At 40.7% G+C, this 18,312-nt stretch overlaps 1 protein-coding gene and 1 long non-coding RNA gene across 2 annotated transcripts; both read right to left on the bottom strand.

The window, feature by feature from the left end:
- Positions 1-1,590: 1,590 nt before the first annotated feature.
- On the bottom strand, positions 1,591-9,193 carry LOC124258088. The gene is made up of 3 exons (XR_006893495.1): positions 9,089-9,193; positions 4,239-4,560; positions 1,591-1,779 (listed from the first exon to the last, which is right to left on the bottom strand). It is a non-coding gene; the product is annotated as an uncharacterized LOC124258088 (long non-coding RNA).
- A 4,812-nt stretch (positions 9,194-14,005) lies between these two features.
- Positions 14,006-17,963, bottom strand: LOC124258089 (glutamate receptor 3-like). Its single transcript, XM_046692158.1, has 4 exons — positions 17,828-17,963; positions 16,066-16,283; positions 15,201-15,460; positions 14,006-14,284 (listed from the first exon to the last, which is right to left on the bottom strand). The coding sequence occupies exons 1-4, from the start codon at positions 17,937-17,939 to the stop codon at positions 14,032-14,034; spliced, it is 843 nt and encodes a 280-aa protein (XP_046548114.1). The 5' UTR covers positions 17,940-17,963; the 3' UTR covers positions 14,006-14,031.
- Between the last annotated feature and the right edge of the window lie 349 nt (positions 17,964-18,312).

An 18,312-nucleotide genomic window follows, 5' to 3' on the forward strand; every position in this document is an offset into this window, starting at 1 on the left:
CTGAGGTATGACTGTAGCAATTACTTTGCCTGATTGTAGCAGTTACTTTGACATGACTGTAGCAATTACTGAGGTATGACTGTAGCAGTTACTTTGCATGACTCTAGCAATTACTTTGCATGACTCTAGCAATTACTTTGCATGACTCTAGCAATTACTTTGCATGACTGTAGTAATTACTTTGCATGACTGTAGCAATTACTGAGGTATGACTTTAGCAATTACTCTGAAATGACTGTAGCAATTACTTTGCGTGACTGTAGCAATTACTGAGGTATGACTGTAGCAATTGCTTTGCATGACTGTAGCAATTACTGAGGTATGACTGTAGTAATTACATTGCATGACCGTAGCAGTTACTGAGGTATGACTGTAGCACTTACTTTGCATGACTGTAGCAGTTACTGAGGTATGACTGTAGCAATCACTCTGACATGACTGTAGCAATTACTTTGCATGACTGTAGCAATTACTGAGGTATGGCTGTAGCAATTACTTTGCATGACCGTAGCAGTTACTGAGGTATGACTGTAGCAGTTACTGAGGTATGACTGTAGCACTTACTTTGCATGACTGTAGCAGTTACTGAGGTATGACTGTAGCAATTACTCTGACATGACTGTAGCAATTACTTTGCATGATTGTAACAATTACTGAGGTATGGCTGTAGCAATTACTTTGCATGACTGTAGCAGTGACTTTGCCTGACTATAGTAGTTACTGTGGTATGACTGTAGCAGTTACTTTGGCCTGACTGTAGCAATTACTGAAGTATGACTGTAGCAATTACTGGGGTATGACTGTAACAATTACTTTGCATGACTGTAGCAATTACTGGGGTATGACTGTAGCAATTACTTTGACATGACTGTAGCAGTTACTGAGGTATGGCTGTAGCAATTACTTTGGCCCGACTGTAGCAATTACTGAGGTATGTCTGTAGCAATTACTTTGCATGACTGTAGCAAGTACTGAGATATGACTGTAGCAATTTCTTCGACATGACTGTAGCAATTACTTTGCATGACTGTAGCAGTTACTTTGGCCCGACTGTAGCAATTACTGAGGTATGTCTGTAGCAATTACTTTGCATGACTGTAGCAAGTACTGAGATATGACTGTAGCAATTTCTTCGACATGACTGTAGCAATTACTTTGCATGACTGTAGCAATTACTGGGGTATGACTGTAGCACTTACTTTGCATGACTGTAGCAAGTACTGAGATATGACTGTAGCAATTACTTCGACATGACTATAGCAGTTACTGAGGTATGACTGTAGCATTTACTTTGGCATGACGGTAGAAAATACTTTCGACATGACTGAACATAATACTTTGGCTTGAATGTAATAATTACTTTGCCATTACTGCAACAATTGCTTAGCCGTGACTGTAGCAATAACATCCACCTTAAAATACCACTGGTACACATCGAACCATTCCCGAAAAGTAATGGAGCGAGCAGACAGTGGAATGACGTCCCAAATGTAATTTAACCCTGGTGATCACATGCAGTTTCACGTTCTTATCACTTTGCGTTTCGTGCTTGCCTTCAAGAGGTATTTCACCATTATCACTTGCCTGTCGATTGATCATAAATCAATGTGCAGCGTTTCCATTGTAAATAGTCCAAGATTCTCCCTAGGGCTACAGCTATCACGCCCCGCGGCGTGGGATGGGTGTGGTCAATGGATTGACAATATCCATTCATCCAGTAACCTGGAAACCAGGCGGTATGATTGCATTTCAGTCCGTGGACGTCCTTAATGAAGAAATCTGGAAGGTAAAGTGTTTTGTGAGATTTATGTGAATAAAAGGAATGGATTTTAACGATGACTTGCAATTTGTCGTCGCCATAGCATATCGAATTATCATATTTCAAATGAGGATATAGTAGCTCACCTGATTATGTAGTCAACAGATTGAAGAGGCAATTTGTCGTGTCCGTAGGAAATCGAATTATCAATGACATATAAAATCAATACATTGTAGCTCACCTGATTATGCAGTCAACAATTTGAAGTGGCAATTTGTCGTCGAGGTAGGATATCGAACAAGTATTTTTCCAACAAATAAAAAAAATTGTAGCTCATTGTAGCTCAGCTGAATATGTACGCAATGCTGTTCGAATATGTCCTGTTGGTTCTGATGACTAACACTTAATTCCACAAATGTGCATCAAATGACATTATCAGAAAATGAAACGTACAAGCCATACGTCATCCCACCCATTTTCAGAAGAGGAGGTGTTTAAAACGAGGACGTTTCATATTAATATTCCAGCTATATGGCGGCGGTCTGTACGTAATCTAGTTTGGACCAGGAAATCCAGTGATCACAAGCATGAGCATCCATCTACGCAGTTGGGATACGATCAAATGTGTCAACCAAGTCAGCGAATCTAAACCCAATCCGCCTCTTACGACAAGCATGGTTTGCTGAAGACCAATTTTAACCCGGATCTTTACGGGTGTACACAGTGTTCAATACAAATACCACAATGGCAACATTGGAAGTCTGAAATGAAACAAAAACGAAACATACTGTAGCACCCATGACTGAAACAACTGCCTCATTGTCAAAGTCAAGAACTGTTATTGACCGACATCATTTTTGTCTATTGGTTTCAAACACCACAAAGTAAATAAACGGTATTTATCAGACAAAAAATCAGACCAAGATATTTTTTAGTGTTTTTTCAATGTAGTCAGTTAAACAGGTTAGGCATTTAAGAGCGTCTTTGTTATAAACGCATTTCATTTTCGAAAAATATTAACTAAAGTCCCACCAAATCTGTCTCGAAGAGTAACCATGATTGCTTCAAAGAACTGTCTCTATATATTCTCCGAAAGTATTTGAGACAAGTGCAAGTATTTCTACGTTGAATCTCAAAATTTCAAAGGATATCTACAACTTCAGAAAAGAGATTGTTTGTCAGTATATTTGATTTTTAAAATATCAGATACAATTATAGTGAAGGGAAACGTAATAACCTAATCTAGTGTGCATTTGTTACTTAAGGTGGCGATAAATTAAGCACCACCTGACAATTTTAACATTTGGACTAAACATGCAGTCATACCCTCATATAGTGAAAGGCAAATGTAAAATATGTGCTTCACACAATATCTAAACATCTATGGTGTCTGTTCACGTGCTTCTATTATGTTGGTTGGTGTAACGCCACACTATTCCAGCTATATGACGGCGGTCTGTAAATAATCTACTCTGGACCAGACAATCCAGTGATCAACAGCATTGCTTCGAAGGCGCCATTTACATTAGGGCATAAATTTTATATTTACAGTAGGTGTACAAAATGCTGCTGAATTGATTTAAAAGATTAAAGAACTAAGAATTAACTTTTCTTGTTGTCTTTCAGAACATACACAATAGTACGTTATTGACATGCATGATGCAAGGATGTCCCGTCGCAACATCAGTGTTAACTTGAACAATAATCCACACGGTTATTAGTCGACTTGAAAGAAAGTGTTCAAGGTGGACTAACGCTTAGTCTCTGAATAAATGTAACCTTGATAGATACAAATAATTCCATTGAAATTGAAAAGTGCGAAGTGAGATTCGGAACCTGATGAAATCTAGACTTGCTTCATCAACGTCTTTAGCGTTGCAGAAAGGACTGAGCGGAAGGGGGAAACGATTATGTTCAGGGACAGTGTGACAGACTAGTGGCCCCGGTAAAGTAGAGGATCGTCCAAGACCTGGACAAACGGGGAAGACCAATGTCTGTGATGACCTAATGAGTCCTCACAAAACGCAAAAAGCCGAAGAACTGCACTGGCTATGGAAAGTGGGAGCTCTCCAATAGTACCATCAGAGGGGTTTGTGACGTACCATCGAGGGGCATGATACGATAAACCTTAGCGGCCAACTGGTAGTATCACTACTTCATTATGATTCATAAACACATGCTGAATCGTACACTTATTATTAAAATATCTGTCGCTATATTTACTACTGCAGGGGCGCAAGGGGAGGCCTAGTCATCTAACGAGACGCAATTTCTGTGCAGTGCTGTCCCAGCTGACTGTTTGTCACTTGTCTGACAGCATCTGTACCAGAACTGTTCATTGAAAGAAATTTGAATTTGAAAACTAAAATGTCAGCTCTGCCTTCTGGTAAGTTTGAAAATCAGATAAAATATCCGGATCCACTTTCAGCCAGCTAGCGCAATTACAAAATCATTTGACAAAAATGTTTTAGACACATACCTTGTGATGAGAAGGCGATCACGTCTACCCAGAGAAGTCCAGAGACGAGGTGAACCAGCCACGGTGTCATTGTTGTCCCGGACGCCAGCCAACTGCCTGTTACTTTATAGAAAGTCACTGCTGACAGTCCTAATGTCTTTAATATCCTCAAGCAAATATGTTTATAGAAGACAAAGGTATTGTTCTTCTGATCTTAGCTTCTAGTATATTTTGCATACAGATATAATGATCTACCATTTCCATACGCTGTTTATCGAAGTTATACCTTGAAGGTCAAGCCGCACTGATCTTTGTCCCAGAAGTATCTCCAGTAGTGATGAGACTGAAATACGATAGCCATTGCAGGGATGAGGAGAGTGATGGACGATTCGAATACCCATTGATTTCTACCTTTAAGGCCAATGTATTGGCTGGTCCAAAGATATCTGGTTTCAAGGAACCACCTGGAATCGTTTACTGTCAGAAATCTTTCTAATCGATCACACTGTGAAGGTTCCCAGGTAAACAAGTGCTATCTTTTAACACACAGATTACACATGCCAAAGACTTCGTGTTCGTTTACAAATTTAGAAGACATTGCTTCGAATATTGCTGTTCTAAGTCTTCAATGTTAAGATAAACTGGCCTTGGTGTTAATGGTATCCCAGGTGTATTTGTAGAGCTGCCACCACAAGGCAAGCAAAACGAAAATTATCAGTTAGATCAATGGATAATCTAACAAAAGCGTCAACACACCACTAAAAGGTGTACTTATAGAAGTACACACATCAATGAAAAGAGTTCTTTGTCCGTGTTTTTTGTAATAGTAAATATATTTCTTTGTCCGTGTTTTTTGTAATAGTAAATATAGTACTTTGCCTGTTTTTTTGTAAGGGTAATATTTCAAGTGAAGTTGTAGAGGACGATGGTAGCATGATAAGTAAAGGTATTACGTTGTAGTAAGAATAATAGAGTAGCCAGAAGTGATGTGATGATGTGATGATAGCAGTAGTACTCAGTTTTATTTCGTGAACTGAAATAAGGTCTAAACTTGATTATCTCAAACTTTCAAAGTAATCTCGCGAGAAGTGACTTGTCACGTGATCATCCTCTTTTCTGTGGCTCTCAAGACTTTCGAACGAGGAAGTTTTAAATTAATCCACGCGTTAAAGGACATGCCCGTCCGTCCCTGTGGGAACGTGAATGAGTTGTCTAGTTTGTGATGTGTACGTGCATGTATTTTTGGTAACATTTAGGAAATAAGTTTTCATGTCATCATGGCGACTTAGTCGGATCACGACACTTCCGGAACCAGTAGTGTTGGGAATTGGTTGAAATCTCACAATTGATGATTGCTTCATTACCAACGAACAATCATCGAAAAAAATTGGTTAGCGTCATTTTTCAGATTTTCCTATCCAGGTTGTTATTGCAGATATGTATAACATGATGCAACTTGCTACTTTAAAGTGATGACTGATATATCATGAACATAAACTTCCGGGAGTCTTAGAGAAATATTTTCAGATAGTTAAGTGAATTAAACACGTTTTCAGGCCCTGACAACTTCTAAGATACGTTCCATTGTCAAGTATTTCAAAGACTAAAACAGTAGTTCCAAAATCGTTTATGTTCGATTATGAGAAAATGTGATCGATTGCTTGGTCGTTTGGTCACTGCGACCAATCTTCGATTATTTCAATTAATCGGAACACCACTAGGAACCAGCCATAAGGCTCACAAGAAGGACACCCAAGAGGAACCAGCCAGCAGCCAAATGGCACAATGCAGGACTGACAGACTTTTCACTCTAAATGACAGACAAGAGGCACACATGAACAATTCAGCATATCCCAAGAACGTTCAAACATTCCAAACATTCCAAATACTACCGAGAACACACGGTTCACAAAATGAATACCAGCAATGCTATCGGCACCGTTTCACTACAGGCACTTGCAGATACACAAAACCATTGCTCTCCAGAGTCACAGGTACGCAGCTTAGTGCAGAATCCAGGGAATATCTGTGTTGGTGGATTATCAACCTGCAGACCAGAAACAGCAAGACAAGGGGGCAGAGTATTGACTGGCCAGGACTATTTGCATATGGAGTCTGTTCGAGTGGATGCAACACATGAATGTACTAGAGATGACAGCTTCACTGTTTGTAATGCAAGCTTCTGCCAAGTTCAGATGGGACACACGATCCCTAAACCTTCTACATGTAGGCAGGCAACTGCGGGAGTTTTCTCGCTGAAGAACGAGTATTCTCAACAAATGACCGCAAGCATGAGCAATCTGAGGACGGATCTGTTTGCCAATCAGTTTGCCAGTTGGTGCCCAGCTCCTATATCAGTAGCGGGAGATCCATTCAGTCTGAATTGGGGGACCAAGATGAGCGCAGCAGAATAGTCACAGAGACCCCGACTTGGCAAACTGAACCATGTTTTCGTCCATTCTGAGCATGACGATTGCTTGCACGATACTGTTACACGGGTCTGAAACTCCTGGTGGGCATGATACATGTACTACATACTAGAAAACAAGTTATAACTAGTGACATGGACAATATCAGGTTTAGAAATGTTCTCATCAGGAATTTCTCAGACTGCAAAAACTTACTGTCTGGGGTTGAATTACTGTCAAAATTTGACAGAACGGTACTAGGGCATCCTACAACAGCAGCTGGAAAAGGGGGACATGCTGGTGTGAGTGGAAGAAATATGCTCCATTACAAGCATTAGTGAACAGTTGTCAGGTAACTACAACACTAACATATGTATAGGATCAGCATTATCTGCTATTCACCCGCACATACATGAACTGCCTATCTTTAAACATCCATCATTCAAGAAATGATGGCCATCATATACTAAGGCCTTGCCGAGATATAGGGATATATGGGATGAAGATCAGCTACTTGATGACATAGTATCACTGGGACATATCTTGAGTGAATTAACACTGACAGCAACACAGATAACACTAAATACCGCTTGTAGAGCCCCTGAGATTCAACGTGAACAATGAATTTCTAAGATTTACGGTGGAAAAGACCAAAACCAGGAAGGTAGGTCAGGCATCACAGAATTGAGTGAGTATTAAATGAGTATGATTTTACGCCACTTTTAGCAATATTCCTGTAACATCGCGAAGGGGGACACCAGAAATGGGCTTCACACATTGTACCCACATGGAAAATCGAACCCGGGTTTTAACCACTAAGGTACGCAACCGTCCCTCAACTACCACAGAAAGTGGTCATATGAAATTATAACATTTCACATATTGGCACTGTTAAAACACTGAAAGTTAATAATAATCACGTTGAACACTGGCGCGAGTCATCTGATCAACTACTCAAATTGGTTCTAACTTCCCCGAAACCAGGCTAGTGATCTAGCAAGCTTGAGGTACAGGGATCGAGCCCACCTGTGACCGGGAGTGAAAACCTTGGTGTCAACTTTGTGTGCAGTGTTGTCACAGCCCCTAGTATTCAGTACACAACCCTGTGCACTTAAAAGAACCCACGAATCCGTTAGGCCAGATGGTGGCCACACGAATACGTGCAAACACCAAGTTGCGGGTACAGCAACGTGCATTAAACTTGGACAAAGTACTGTGACTATGTGACCCATCCCACCCGGCTGTGACTGGGTACTTCGAATTGGTAAGGATGTGAAAGCCACATTAACTCGGTTCGCCTAGTGGCTGCAAGAGTTGTATGATCCCCAGGGAGTTGAGATTGATAATACGAAGTGCCATTTGAGTTTGACATCCAATGATCAAGAGAAAAACAAAGCGCCTTTGAGCTGCTGAGCTTGATATACACATATTAGCATAATAATAAAACACTCAAACCAGGACAGGTTTCTACAATCTCGGTGTGGGTCAAGAAATTAATGAGGGAGGCGGGGAGAATAACAGGCCCACTTAGTGAGGGATGCCAGTACATCAAAAACATTTAAACACGGAGTTATAACTGAGGAAATCCTTGATTTTGCTAACTGAAGCAAAGTTCTACACGTTCTGTGACAAAGAAACTAGGCACAGTAAATGTGTATCAACAATGTGTTAACAGAACATCTCCCAGTTATTATGCTGTAACTAGTCATGATAATATCTGGTTCAGTTAAACGTATGGGAGGATCGATATCATAGAGTATGTGGAGAAGAGCAAGCTTGCTGTTTCAACCCGTCTTGGTGTCAGCCTGTTCAGTTCGTTAATAGACCGGGCACATTTAACTGTCCACATGGACCCGTCTAAATGTCTGACTGTATATTGTTTCACAGTGGAACAAAATGAGAACAATGACAAGTTGCTATGTTTGATGGAGAGCTAGACTTTTACTCGGTTCACTCCCATAATGCAGAGTCTCTGTTCTAATTTCTTAGACCATGCCTATTTAAGTACACGGGTACAGTATAGAAAAACCAAGTGCAACCAACCATATATTGTGTTGGTTTAAGGGTTCCGCGTTTTTGGAGTTCTGCGTTTAGGGAGGACACCCTTTTACTCATGTGTAGAATGACCAGGTGACAGGTCACTTCTCGCGAGATTTCTTAAGCTAAGATCTCAATCGAGGCCACAGATTATCAAGTTTAAATGTGGGTTTTTTCAATTCAGTCGTAAAATTATAATTATATAATTTCTAAAGGTTACATCGTTAGTGGTTAAATGGTATGCAGTCTTATAACTATGTACGGAGAAACAAAGTAATGGGGAGACTTTTAACTTGAAAGTTAGTAATGGAATACTACGCAGTCTTATAAATGGCTAGTGAGTGATGAGATATTAATGCAATCCTTTCAAATGGGAAGTATGTAATAACATGCAATATTAGGTAACTCATATACACAGATACTTACCTACCTGTCAGGCGAGCCCCGGAAAAGCCAAAATGTTACCTCAGATGCAGTTGCTAATGACGCTCAAAACAAATATAGTGAAATTTCGCCATACATAAAGCCTCCAAAAAAAAAGAAATTCAGTCGAATATCGATTTCACGAAACCATGCGTCTTGAACTACAGTAAAAGTTTAATAAGTCCTCGTTCGAGATTATTTAAACATAACTACAATTGTCTCGAAATAATCGATTCATACAGATTTCATGAATATACTGTAGATCAATGCTATACATAGGTTCAAGCTTGTGCGATCTGACAAATGTGTTTACAGTAAGCAGCAAGCGGATCTGACGACGTTGTTCTGATGTTGCTGAAGATGTTTTGGAAGAGGCAGACAATCAGAAGTGCTAAACACGAAATATTGTTCGTTCATTGATCGTCGCTACTCAATGTTTGTTTATATTCGATGTTTATATCCCACGTGGTGTTCACGTTGACGTGAGAAATATGAACGTGTTTGTCCATGGCAAGCTACTTGTGATTCTTATAAAGCAGTCATAGCATGAACAGAGGGATTCAAGGCTCTGAAGCTAACCGTATTGATATTGAACTTTTTCAACATCATGATGGCTCAACTTACTCGTGACATATGTAGTGGTTCGAGCCGGTAGTGCCGCCATCTTGACTTCAAAGGAGGTAGTCTCGACCCGGATGTATTCATGCTGCCCTTACCGCCAGGAACTTTTTCAGAATGTTACTTCAGAATCCCGTATGTGGACTATATTTCTTGTTTCGATAGTTTTTAATAATAATAAACTGCCACGGCTTTCTCTTCTACAGATCCAAATCTTTAACGCCACTTCTCCATCGCCATAAGATGATGATATTTTTCTCTTCTTCTCTTTGTTCTATCGTACAGACTGTTACTTTTGTTAATCAAGGACTCTGAAAGGTGCGCTTTACTTCCTTATGATGAAAAATGCAATCATGGCATCACAAGTGTATGAAATAAGGCCCGTCCGACCGCCCGAGACGGTCTAGATTTCTGACGGATGGTCTAAATTTACAGCTAGCCAGCACTATGGTATGGTTAAAAAAATTAAATGTTTCATAAATCTTGGTGTTTGGTCTGGTTAAATCCATTTTGGGCTGGTAACATTTTTGACGTCCTGATGTCTGGCTGGGTTTTTGGCTTATTTCATACATTGGCATCACATTAGTAACAATGACACGTTTTCCGTAAATTCTAAAATGAAGAACTATCTATGGCCATACAAAGACTGGACCGCCATGATATTGCTGGTATATTTCTAAAAATGCGTTAAACCAAATTCGCTGATCTTTCTTTGGAAGAAATATAGTGTCGATTTATCGAACAATATTAAAAGCATAAACACCATTTGCATAATCAAAAGAGTGAGTGGGTTTAGTCTTACGCCGCACTCAGCGATATACCAGCGGTGTGTGAATAATCGAGTCTGCATCCAGTGATCAACAGCATGAGCATCGATCTACGCAATTGGGATACGATGACATGTGTCAACCAAGTCAGCAAGCCTGACCACCCGATCCCGATAGTCGCCTCTGACGATAAGCATCGGTTACTGAAAACCAATTCTAACCCGGACCTTCACGGATCATCGGGGAAAGGAGGATCGATATCATGGAATATGTGTAGAAGAGGAAGCTTCCTGTTTCAACCCGTCTTGGTGACAGAATTCAGAAGTTATTGAACATTAAAATTCACACTGAATACGTTTTCAGTTAACTTTGAGGAGGAACTGCGGGTTCCTTCAGCATGTTCAGCTTGTTTAATAGAATCAAAAGAACTCCCAGTTCCAAGCACAGCTTATGGAACAATTTCGATGAGCATGGGTCTATGACTCAGAGAGTATCATATAGTTTTGACACCAGATATTTGGGAGAAGTTAAGCGTATACCGCAATACTGGCCGCACCTGTCATAAACACATGCAAACGCGAGTCAATTATTTACCTACGAACACATGGGAACATGTTGTAAATGTCAAAATAGGGAAACTGCATAGGAAATCATTGTTGTCATGGATGCGTCGAACACTTTCTACATGTCTACCACAAACGATTTTGAAAGGTTTAATGAACTCCCAAAACGTCCTACATGGGCAGGTATCTAGTTCTATGACAATCAGAGTGGGTGAGTGAGTGGGTTTAGGTTTTAGCAATATTCCAGCAATATCACAGCGGGGGATACCAGATATGGGCTTTACACATTGTGCCCATGTGGAGAATCGAACCCGGGTCTTTGGCGTGACGAGCGAACACTAGGCTTTCCAACCACCCCCCTATTGGACATTGGAGTACACTTTCTCAGAACAGTATAGACACGGGTATAAGAAGTCCTGAAAGATTTGAAAGTACTAGAATTCCGAACATAACATATGTTATATCATGTTTCACCAAAATATCTGATTTCATGAAATACTCAATACATTTAACAAACGCAGTTAAAAGGGTTTAGGATAGAACCGGGTGGTCTTATCTGCTAGACTGTATGACAATTATGTGGAGGTTTCAAGACAAGTGTGTAATATGTCATTGAAAATATTGTTATACTCAGAACAATAAATAACTAAAGCTACTTGACATATGGATGTAATGCATTTCTTAAACATGCACCGACTCTCAATCGACGTGTCTAGGATACTGCGCCTATTGGTGACGAAATATTTCTTCACGTGTAAATCATGAGTGAATCATGTGTGGACCATGGCATGTTTGTTCTTACAGGAAAGCTGGTTTGTTCGTGCACGACAAGGATGTATATTCTTTGTCATAATACTTATGTATTCTTTGAAATAATACCTATTTGTACTTTGTAATAATACTTATGTAATGTAGCTAATGCAGCTTTCGCGAGATTTAACGTTTCAATAGTTTGATCAATATTGATATTTGTCCGTTGACAGGAAGCGTTATATCCTCCCTTTGGTCGTGAGGTCTCCTGATGCTTTCAATGGCTTACAGAACGGTATAATAACATGTATATTACGCGATACCTTTCTCTCCTCTGAATATATGTTCCTGATACTGATGTCACGTGGAAAACCCTTGGGGTTTTTATAATCCAGGCTGGTTTTTGTTTAAAAAAATACATATAACCTGAAAAGAATCAAAACCGTAACAAATCGTTTATCATCAGTTCCTAAAACAGGGCAAATAAGAAGCAGGATAGTGGTATTGTCAAAAGACATAAAATAACTAAATCAATGCAAAATATTTGGTGAATGAGAACAAGGACATGCAGGTAAAGTGTCCACAGTTTTGAGTATGACGACAATTCAGAAATCAGCACTTTAAACTATTATCCTGCACAATAGCACACTTGTCCGTCAATATCGAGTAGGCCCACCACTGGTATCAAGGCCAGGCTCGAAGACGGGCATACGATACAAGACGTCTGATCAATATATTAAATGCGACGCCATTATTTCCGAAGATTCTGCGATAACCGATCCTTGTTACAAGAGCGAACTGGTCGTGCCCTTTCACAGGCATGGTGAACCTGCAAGTGTTCTGTAAGTGATATGTCTGGTGATAAGTTTACCTTTACGACCTTGGCTGGCATAAATCTCAAGTTTCTGCACTTGGACTGAACCATGGTCCCGGGGATCCTGCAGGATTAATACAACAAGGCGGGGAATTTGAATAATGTTGGCCTTCCTAGTGATATTCCCATCCAAAATCACCATATCAGTCTTTAATTGTTCACAGAAGCCGATTCACACTGCCGTTAACTCCCAACCCTTCGTTATCTTGAGCGCAACAACGTGACCTTTGTTATTCTCGTTGGCGGTAGGCATGACCTCTCTGCTGAAAAGCTAGAAACTTCTCGGGTCTATGAAGGTCACTGATTCTTCAGGTTCTGCCTGTGTCACGGTGTCATCGAAGTGGGTGTTAAGGTGTCAATTTTATGCCTACGAGTGGTTTTATGCCGCTTTCAGCAACATTCAAGTAATATCACGTCGGGGGACACCAGAAATGGGCTTCACACATTGTACTCATGTGGAGAATCGAATGCGTGACGAATGAATGCTTTAACCATTAGACTACCCCACCGTCCCTATGCCTACGAGGAGTCGGTTAGCTCTGATAGTGTACCGACGCATTCTTGTGGGCAGTGTCCAGCCATTGACAGCTGGGCCAATGCCAGTCTCCGCTAATGACGTCCACGTGAGACTTTGAGTTGGACACCCTATTGAACAGTATTTCCATGTCCCGGCGTGTCAGTTTAATGTGGAAAGAAAGTCCGAAGTGATGTAGGTCTCAGACGTGTACCAATTTGGTAAGCTCTTACAAATCTAGAGGCATAATCCGGGGAACCGGGATTCGAACACATAACCATAGGTATCAGGTGGGACCAAGGGACGTAACTCCGTCAGGCAAAACTATATAGTTTTATGGCAGCATTGTCCATAAATGATCCAGACACCTTTATGCCGTTGTACACTCTTGGGATTACAATCCCCAGGAATAGCTTTGAGCTGGATATGCAAAAGGTCATACAAACATGGACTGGATTCAACAATGAAAGACAAAGACATCGTTTTGTAACGGTTAAAATGATATTTCGTTATGTCCACCGGTTGTTATTTAAGAATGTGATCAATGGGTGAATAACCTTGAATAAATTCAGGTTGTGTCTCTCGCATAACGTACATACGGTTGTGTAGAAATATGCATCCGGGTACATGGTTACATTCAGATTGTAGAGGTACCCCACAGGCTCTTGACATCCGGGTGAATAGAATCTGTTTAGAATTTGAATTCAAAATAAACTACAGAAATCTGAATATGTGGTGGGTGAATAGAATCCGCCAAGCATTACGTACCCGGATACTTTGATGAAGCAGTAGGCATACGCCATGGACAAGGTGCACGTATATATCAATGTAAACAGGACGGTTTTATTCACACTACATATTCAGATTTCTATATTTGATTTTGAATTCAAAGTTTTCGAGCACAACAACATCCGGGCACGTCGAGCAAGACACTCCAGAATCAGCGACAGAAGAGCGCCACCTAGGCCAATGAACAGGACGTAGAATATGCTCTGTATGTCGGTCAAGGTCACTGTGACGTTCGTCCGAGCGTCACCTTCACATTGCCATTCGTTAAGTAACCACTTTTTATCCAGCATCCGCAGTATTCCATTCTCCTGGAGATTCAACATTCTAAACAATAAAGAAAAATATGCAAGCAACATGATTTCAGGGCATGCAATAGGCATAAGGTAGCGATGTGATTTGTTTTTCAAATTACTTGTACTCAATCTGTATATCTTATGCAAAATGAAATTTCGTATAAAATAAGTGTGTAACTTCGCCATTATTTCTTTGTTATAATGGTAATCGATAATCAATAAAAAGTATATAACACCATCAAATAAAGAAAAAGAGTCAGATTCACTTAAACTGGCACTTCATATTATGATTTAAGTTGGTAGGCTTTTCTTAATTCACAAAGTCAGGCCCATTGTCATCGAACAGTCACATCCAATGTCAAACAGTTAGACACAATGTCTTTACTCAAACAAGCACGCCTAATGTCTTTACTCGGTAAGGCCCATTGTCTTCACACTATAAGTAACACCCCATGTCCTTAATCAAACAGTCACACCCAAAGGCTTTACTCGGGTAGGCCCATTGTCTTCAATCGAACAGTCACATCCGATGTCCTTAATCAAACAGTCACACCCAAAGTCTTTACCCAGATAGGCCCATTGTCTTCAATCGAACAGTCACATCCGATGTCCTTAATCAAACAGTCACACCCAAAGTCTTTACCCAGGTAGGCCCATTGTCGTCAATCGAACAGTCACATCCGATGTCCTTAATCAAACAGTCACACCCAAGGCCTTTACCCAGGTAGGCCCATTGTCTTCAATCGAACAGTCACATCCAATGTCCTTTATCAAACAGTCACACCCAAAGTCTTTACCCAGGTAGGCCCATTGTCTTCAATCGAACAGTCACATCCAATGTCTTTCCGCTAACAGTTAGACCCAGTATCTTGACTAAAATAATCACATGCAATGTCCTTACTCAAACAGTCAGACCCAGTGTCTTTTCATATGCAGAAATATCTTACATTTCGTCCAGGTCTTCCTTCAGTGGGGATCCTTCTGGTAAAGCGAGCCCTTTAGAGTAGACGGTGAGTTTCTCTCCCAGATATTCTACATTACAGGCCACCTCCTTACTCATCCGCTCGTGTCCGTACAGCACCGCGTACCGCCCCTTCAGCACCTTCTCAAAATGCTGGTACGTGTCGCCGGTCAGGACTGAGCTGTCCGTCTCGTTGAACTTCACGATGTTCTGCCAGAAGGCCTGGATATCAGGGTCCGTGGAAGTCTGGAGAACACATTGGCTACTGAGGTCAAATGATTGGTATGCATGTATTTACCACTTGGGAAGGGTAAATGTAATAAAAAACGCAGAACATAACTGCAATTGCACTAAAGGTGGACAATATCGACTTTCTTGCAATTCCCTTTTGTAAATTCTACAGTAAAGAACATTCCAGCTTTTCAATTTACAGAATGGTTTTATAGATTTTTATGTTTAATATACAACAAAACTTTCCAATCTTTTCTATTTCCAAATAGAACTAAAGCTCCTTTTGTAACAATCACAAAAACTATGAATGATAAACATATGAACAAGGAACATCGATGGAACAGAATACGCTGTTCGCAAACACACTTGCCATTTGACAGTGACTATTGCTGGAATATTGCTAAAACTGGCGTAAAACTATACTCGCTCATCCACTCACTCATTATCAAATTATGAAATGCCTTCAGCAAACTCAATTGTACCTGTAAGTCAAGCATCATGTCATAAACATGAGACTGTTGAGGCACGGACGGTTTTCTCCTTTAATGACGAGTTCCGTACATGCCTCAGCAGTGTCATGGTCCCTTCCCCCCATGTTGCATCTGTCTGAGGACACTCACCGAGATGAACTGTTCTGTGGATCCGCCGCCGATGAGGCCCCATTTGTAGTCCGTATTCTGCAGCAGCTCCTTCAGGGACGTGAACGGCTTCGCCGTCTTGGGCACAGCGAACACGGCTATGAGGTTGGCGCTGTACACTGACGCCAGGATGATGGTGAACAGCCACCACGCGGCAACCAGGATACGCGCGGACACAGACACAGGGAGGTTGGAACCGCCTGAAAATGTCATCAGAGGATCAACTAGAATGTGAACTGAAACAAACCCGTGACGTCCCGGGTCGGAACTGGACGTCAGCAGCAAGTGAGAGGCAACTAACGGGATCTGGTGGTCAGACTTGTTTGATGCAAGCTCCCCGTATCTCATTCGGTTGATTTATCCGATGTTAGCGCAGCGACTATAATATAACACTCGAAACAAATAAAGGAACACATGAAGAAAGTACAAGCGTTCCTTAATATATTTCCAGAATTTCATCCACAGTGCAATACACACCTTGTGAAGAAAGCTCATGTGTTCCCTTATTTGTTTCCATGAGTATATACATATCCATATCAATATTATCAAGTTATATTATCTATTGAATTCAGGAAACGTTCCACATAGGCTTGGCATGCCTGTGATTTGTTCATTTAGTTTAGCTTTGGTACTGCTTGGATTTCACAAGATGTCGGTGATACAGAAATGTTTTTATGTATGTTTAATTACAGATTTAACTGATGTATGCAAGAGTCGCATTCTTCCCTAGATGTTCCTTCGCTGTCTTTCTATAAGTCTCATAAATCGCTGTTGACGTGTGAAAATTATTTATCATTGAACATAAGTAATAGGTTTAAGCGGCTGTTCACATTATTTAGATCAGGATGTAATGCACTAGGTTTTAAATATATTAGCAGAGGTATTGCCTCTTGTAATGATGATATTGTGTTATGTAAGCACTGAAAAAGTATTGAGGGTGACATTCATATTGTTAATGTTTGTAAACGCTAGTAGGATATACGTCGGTGTTACATTCCGAAAACGGTAGATGAATATTAATATTCTCTCCTCAGCATATGAACATAATCAGACATTAAAATCATAAATAATTTCGTCAAGTTCGTAGAACATGTTTATTCTGTTAGCGTTGTTTTGTGAAAATGGTAATTCAAATCACTATTGTACCACCTTGTACGATGGATCGCATGGCCTTTATACAAAATACAGCCTTCTTCTTCTATAAGATTATGATAAAGTATCTTCGCCAATCCTTGCAATAAGGGAGCTATGAGGAACAGGATTTCCTAGTTCTTAAAATGATGTATTTGTAGATTAAACAAGAACAGCGGTGACAGCAGTGACCAATTTGTTGGTCGGTGTTTAACGCCCCATTCTGTAATAGCTAGGTATATGACGGCGGACTGTATATAATGGTAATCAACTCTGGGCCAGACAATCCAGTGATTGACATGAGTATGGATCTACGCCTTTTGGATACAATGACATGCATCAGCCATGTCAACGAACCCGACCACCCGATCCCGTTATACGCCGCTTACGACTTCATTTTAGCTGACTCGACTACAAATGATATAGTGATACCTCAGTAAAGTACGTACGTTTACGAATATATCGCACTGGTCCCGGGAACTTGTTTTATATTTTAGTCAAGATGTTTATGACGAACTACGGTTATAACGAACTAAAATTAGTAGCAGTCCTTTCGAGCGGGTTATAACCGTAGAATACCGTATTCCACCCAGGAATTCTAAAGGGGACGAACCTTTATGAAATATGGCTCCGAGCATGTACCAGAATGATTCCATGAGTAACGAGCGCGTGGTCCTGCTGGTGAGGTCCCTGAAGGATGGCGCTGCCAGGAAACTGAACAACATGAGGCTGACAATAAGGTAGGTAGCCAGGCCCACCCCGAGTACCAGGGGGTGGTAGACGTCAAGGAGGAGACGCCATTTCCCCTCATCTGACCCTATCTTCCGGTAGACGACGTCCTTGAAGTCGTAGTTGAGCGCCGTGGACACGTAGTCGATCACTGCCTCGCGGCCGACGGTAAACGACAGTCCCGCAACGGAAAAATCCACTTCCTGGAATATTTAGAGAGTGTTTTCATCCTGCAGTATCTAATTATTATATCTCCATTCCAAAATGATAAATACCCTACACCCATTCGGCTACGTATCTTCGTCCATCTTTCTAACAATTATCATTGCGGGGTGGTATAGCCTAAAGGTTAAAGCGTTCCCCCGTCAC

The sequence above is a fragment of the Haliotis rubra genome, unplaced genomic scaffold (genome assembly GCF_003918875.1).
Source record: "Haliotis rubra isolate DU_JTF1 unplaced genomic scaffold, ASM391887v1 Scf681, whole genome shotgun sequence".
Classification (NCBI taxonomy): Eukaryota; Metazoa; Mollusca; class Gastropoda; order Lepetellida; family Haliotidae; genus Haliotis; species Haliotis rubra.

What these genes read in the sequence shown, in the direction of transcription:
- LOC124258089 (XM_046692158.1), bottom strand. Translation starts at nt 17,939, where the DNA reads ATGTTGTTCAGTTTCCTGGCAGCGCCATCCTTCAGGGACCTCACCAGC. An exon ending in CGGAGCCATATTTCATAAAG is followed by an intron (nt 16,284 to 17,827) that starts GTTCGTCCCCTT and finishes TGACATTTTCAG; the next exon opens with GCGGTTCCAACCTCCCTGTG. An exon ending in CCACAGAACAGTTCATCTCG is followed by an intron (nt 15,461 to 16,065) that starts GTGAGTGTCCTC and finishes TGTGTTCTCCAG; the next exon opens with ACTTCCACGGACCCTGATAT.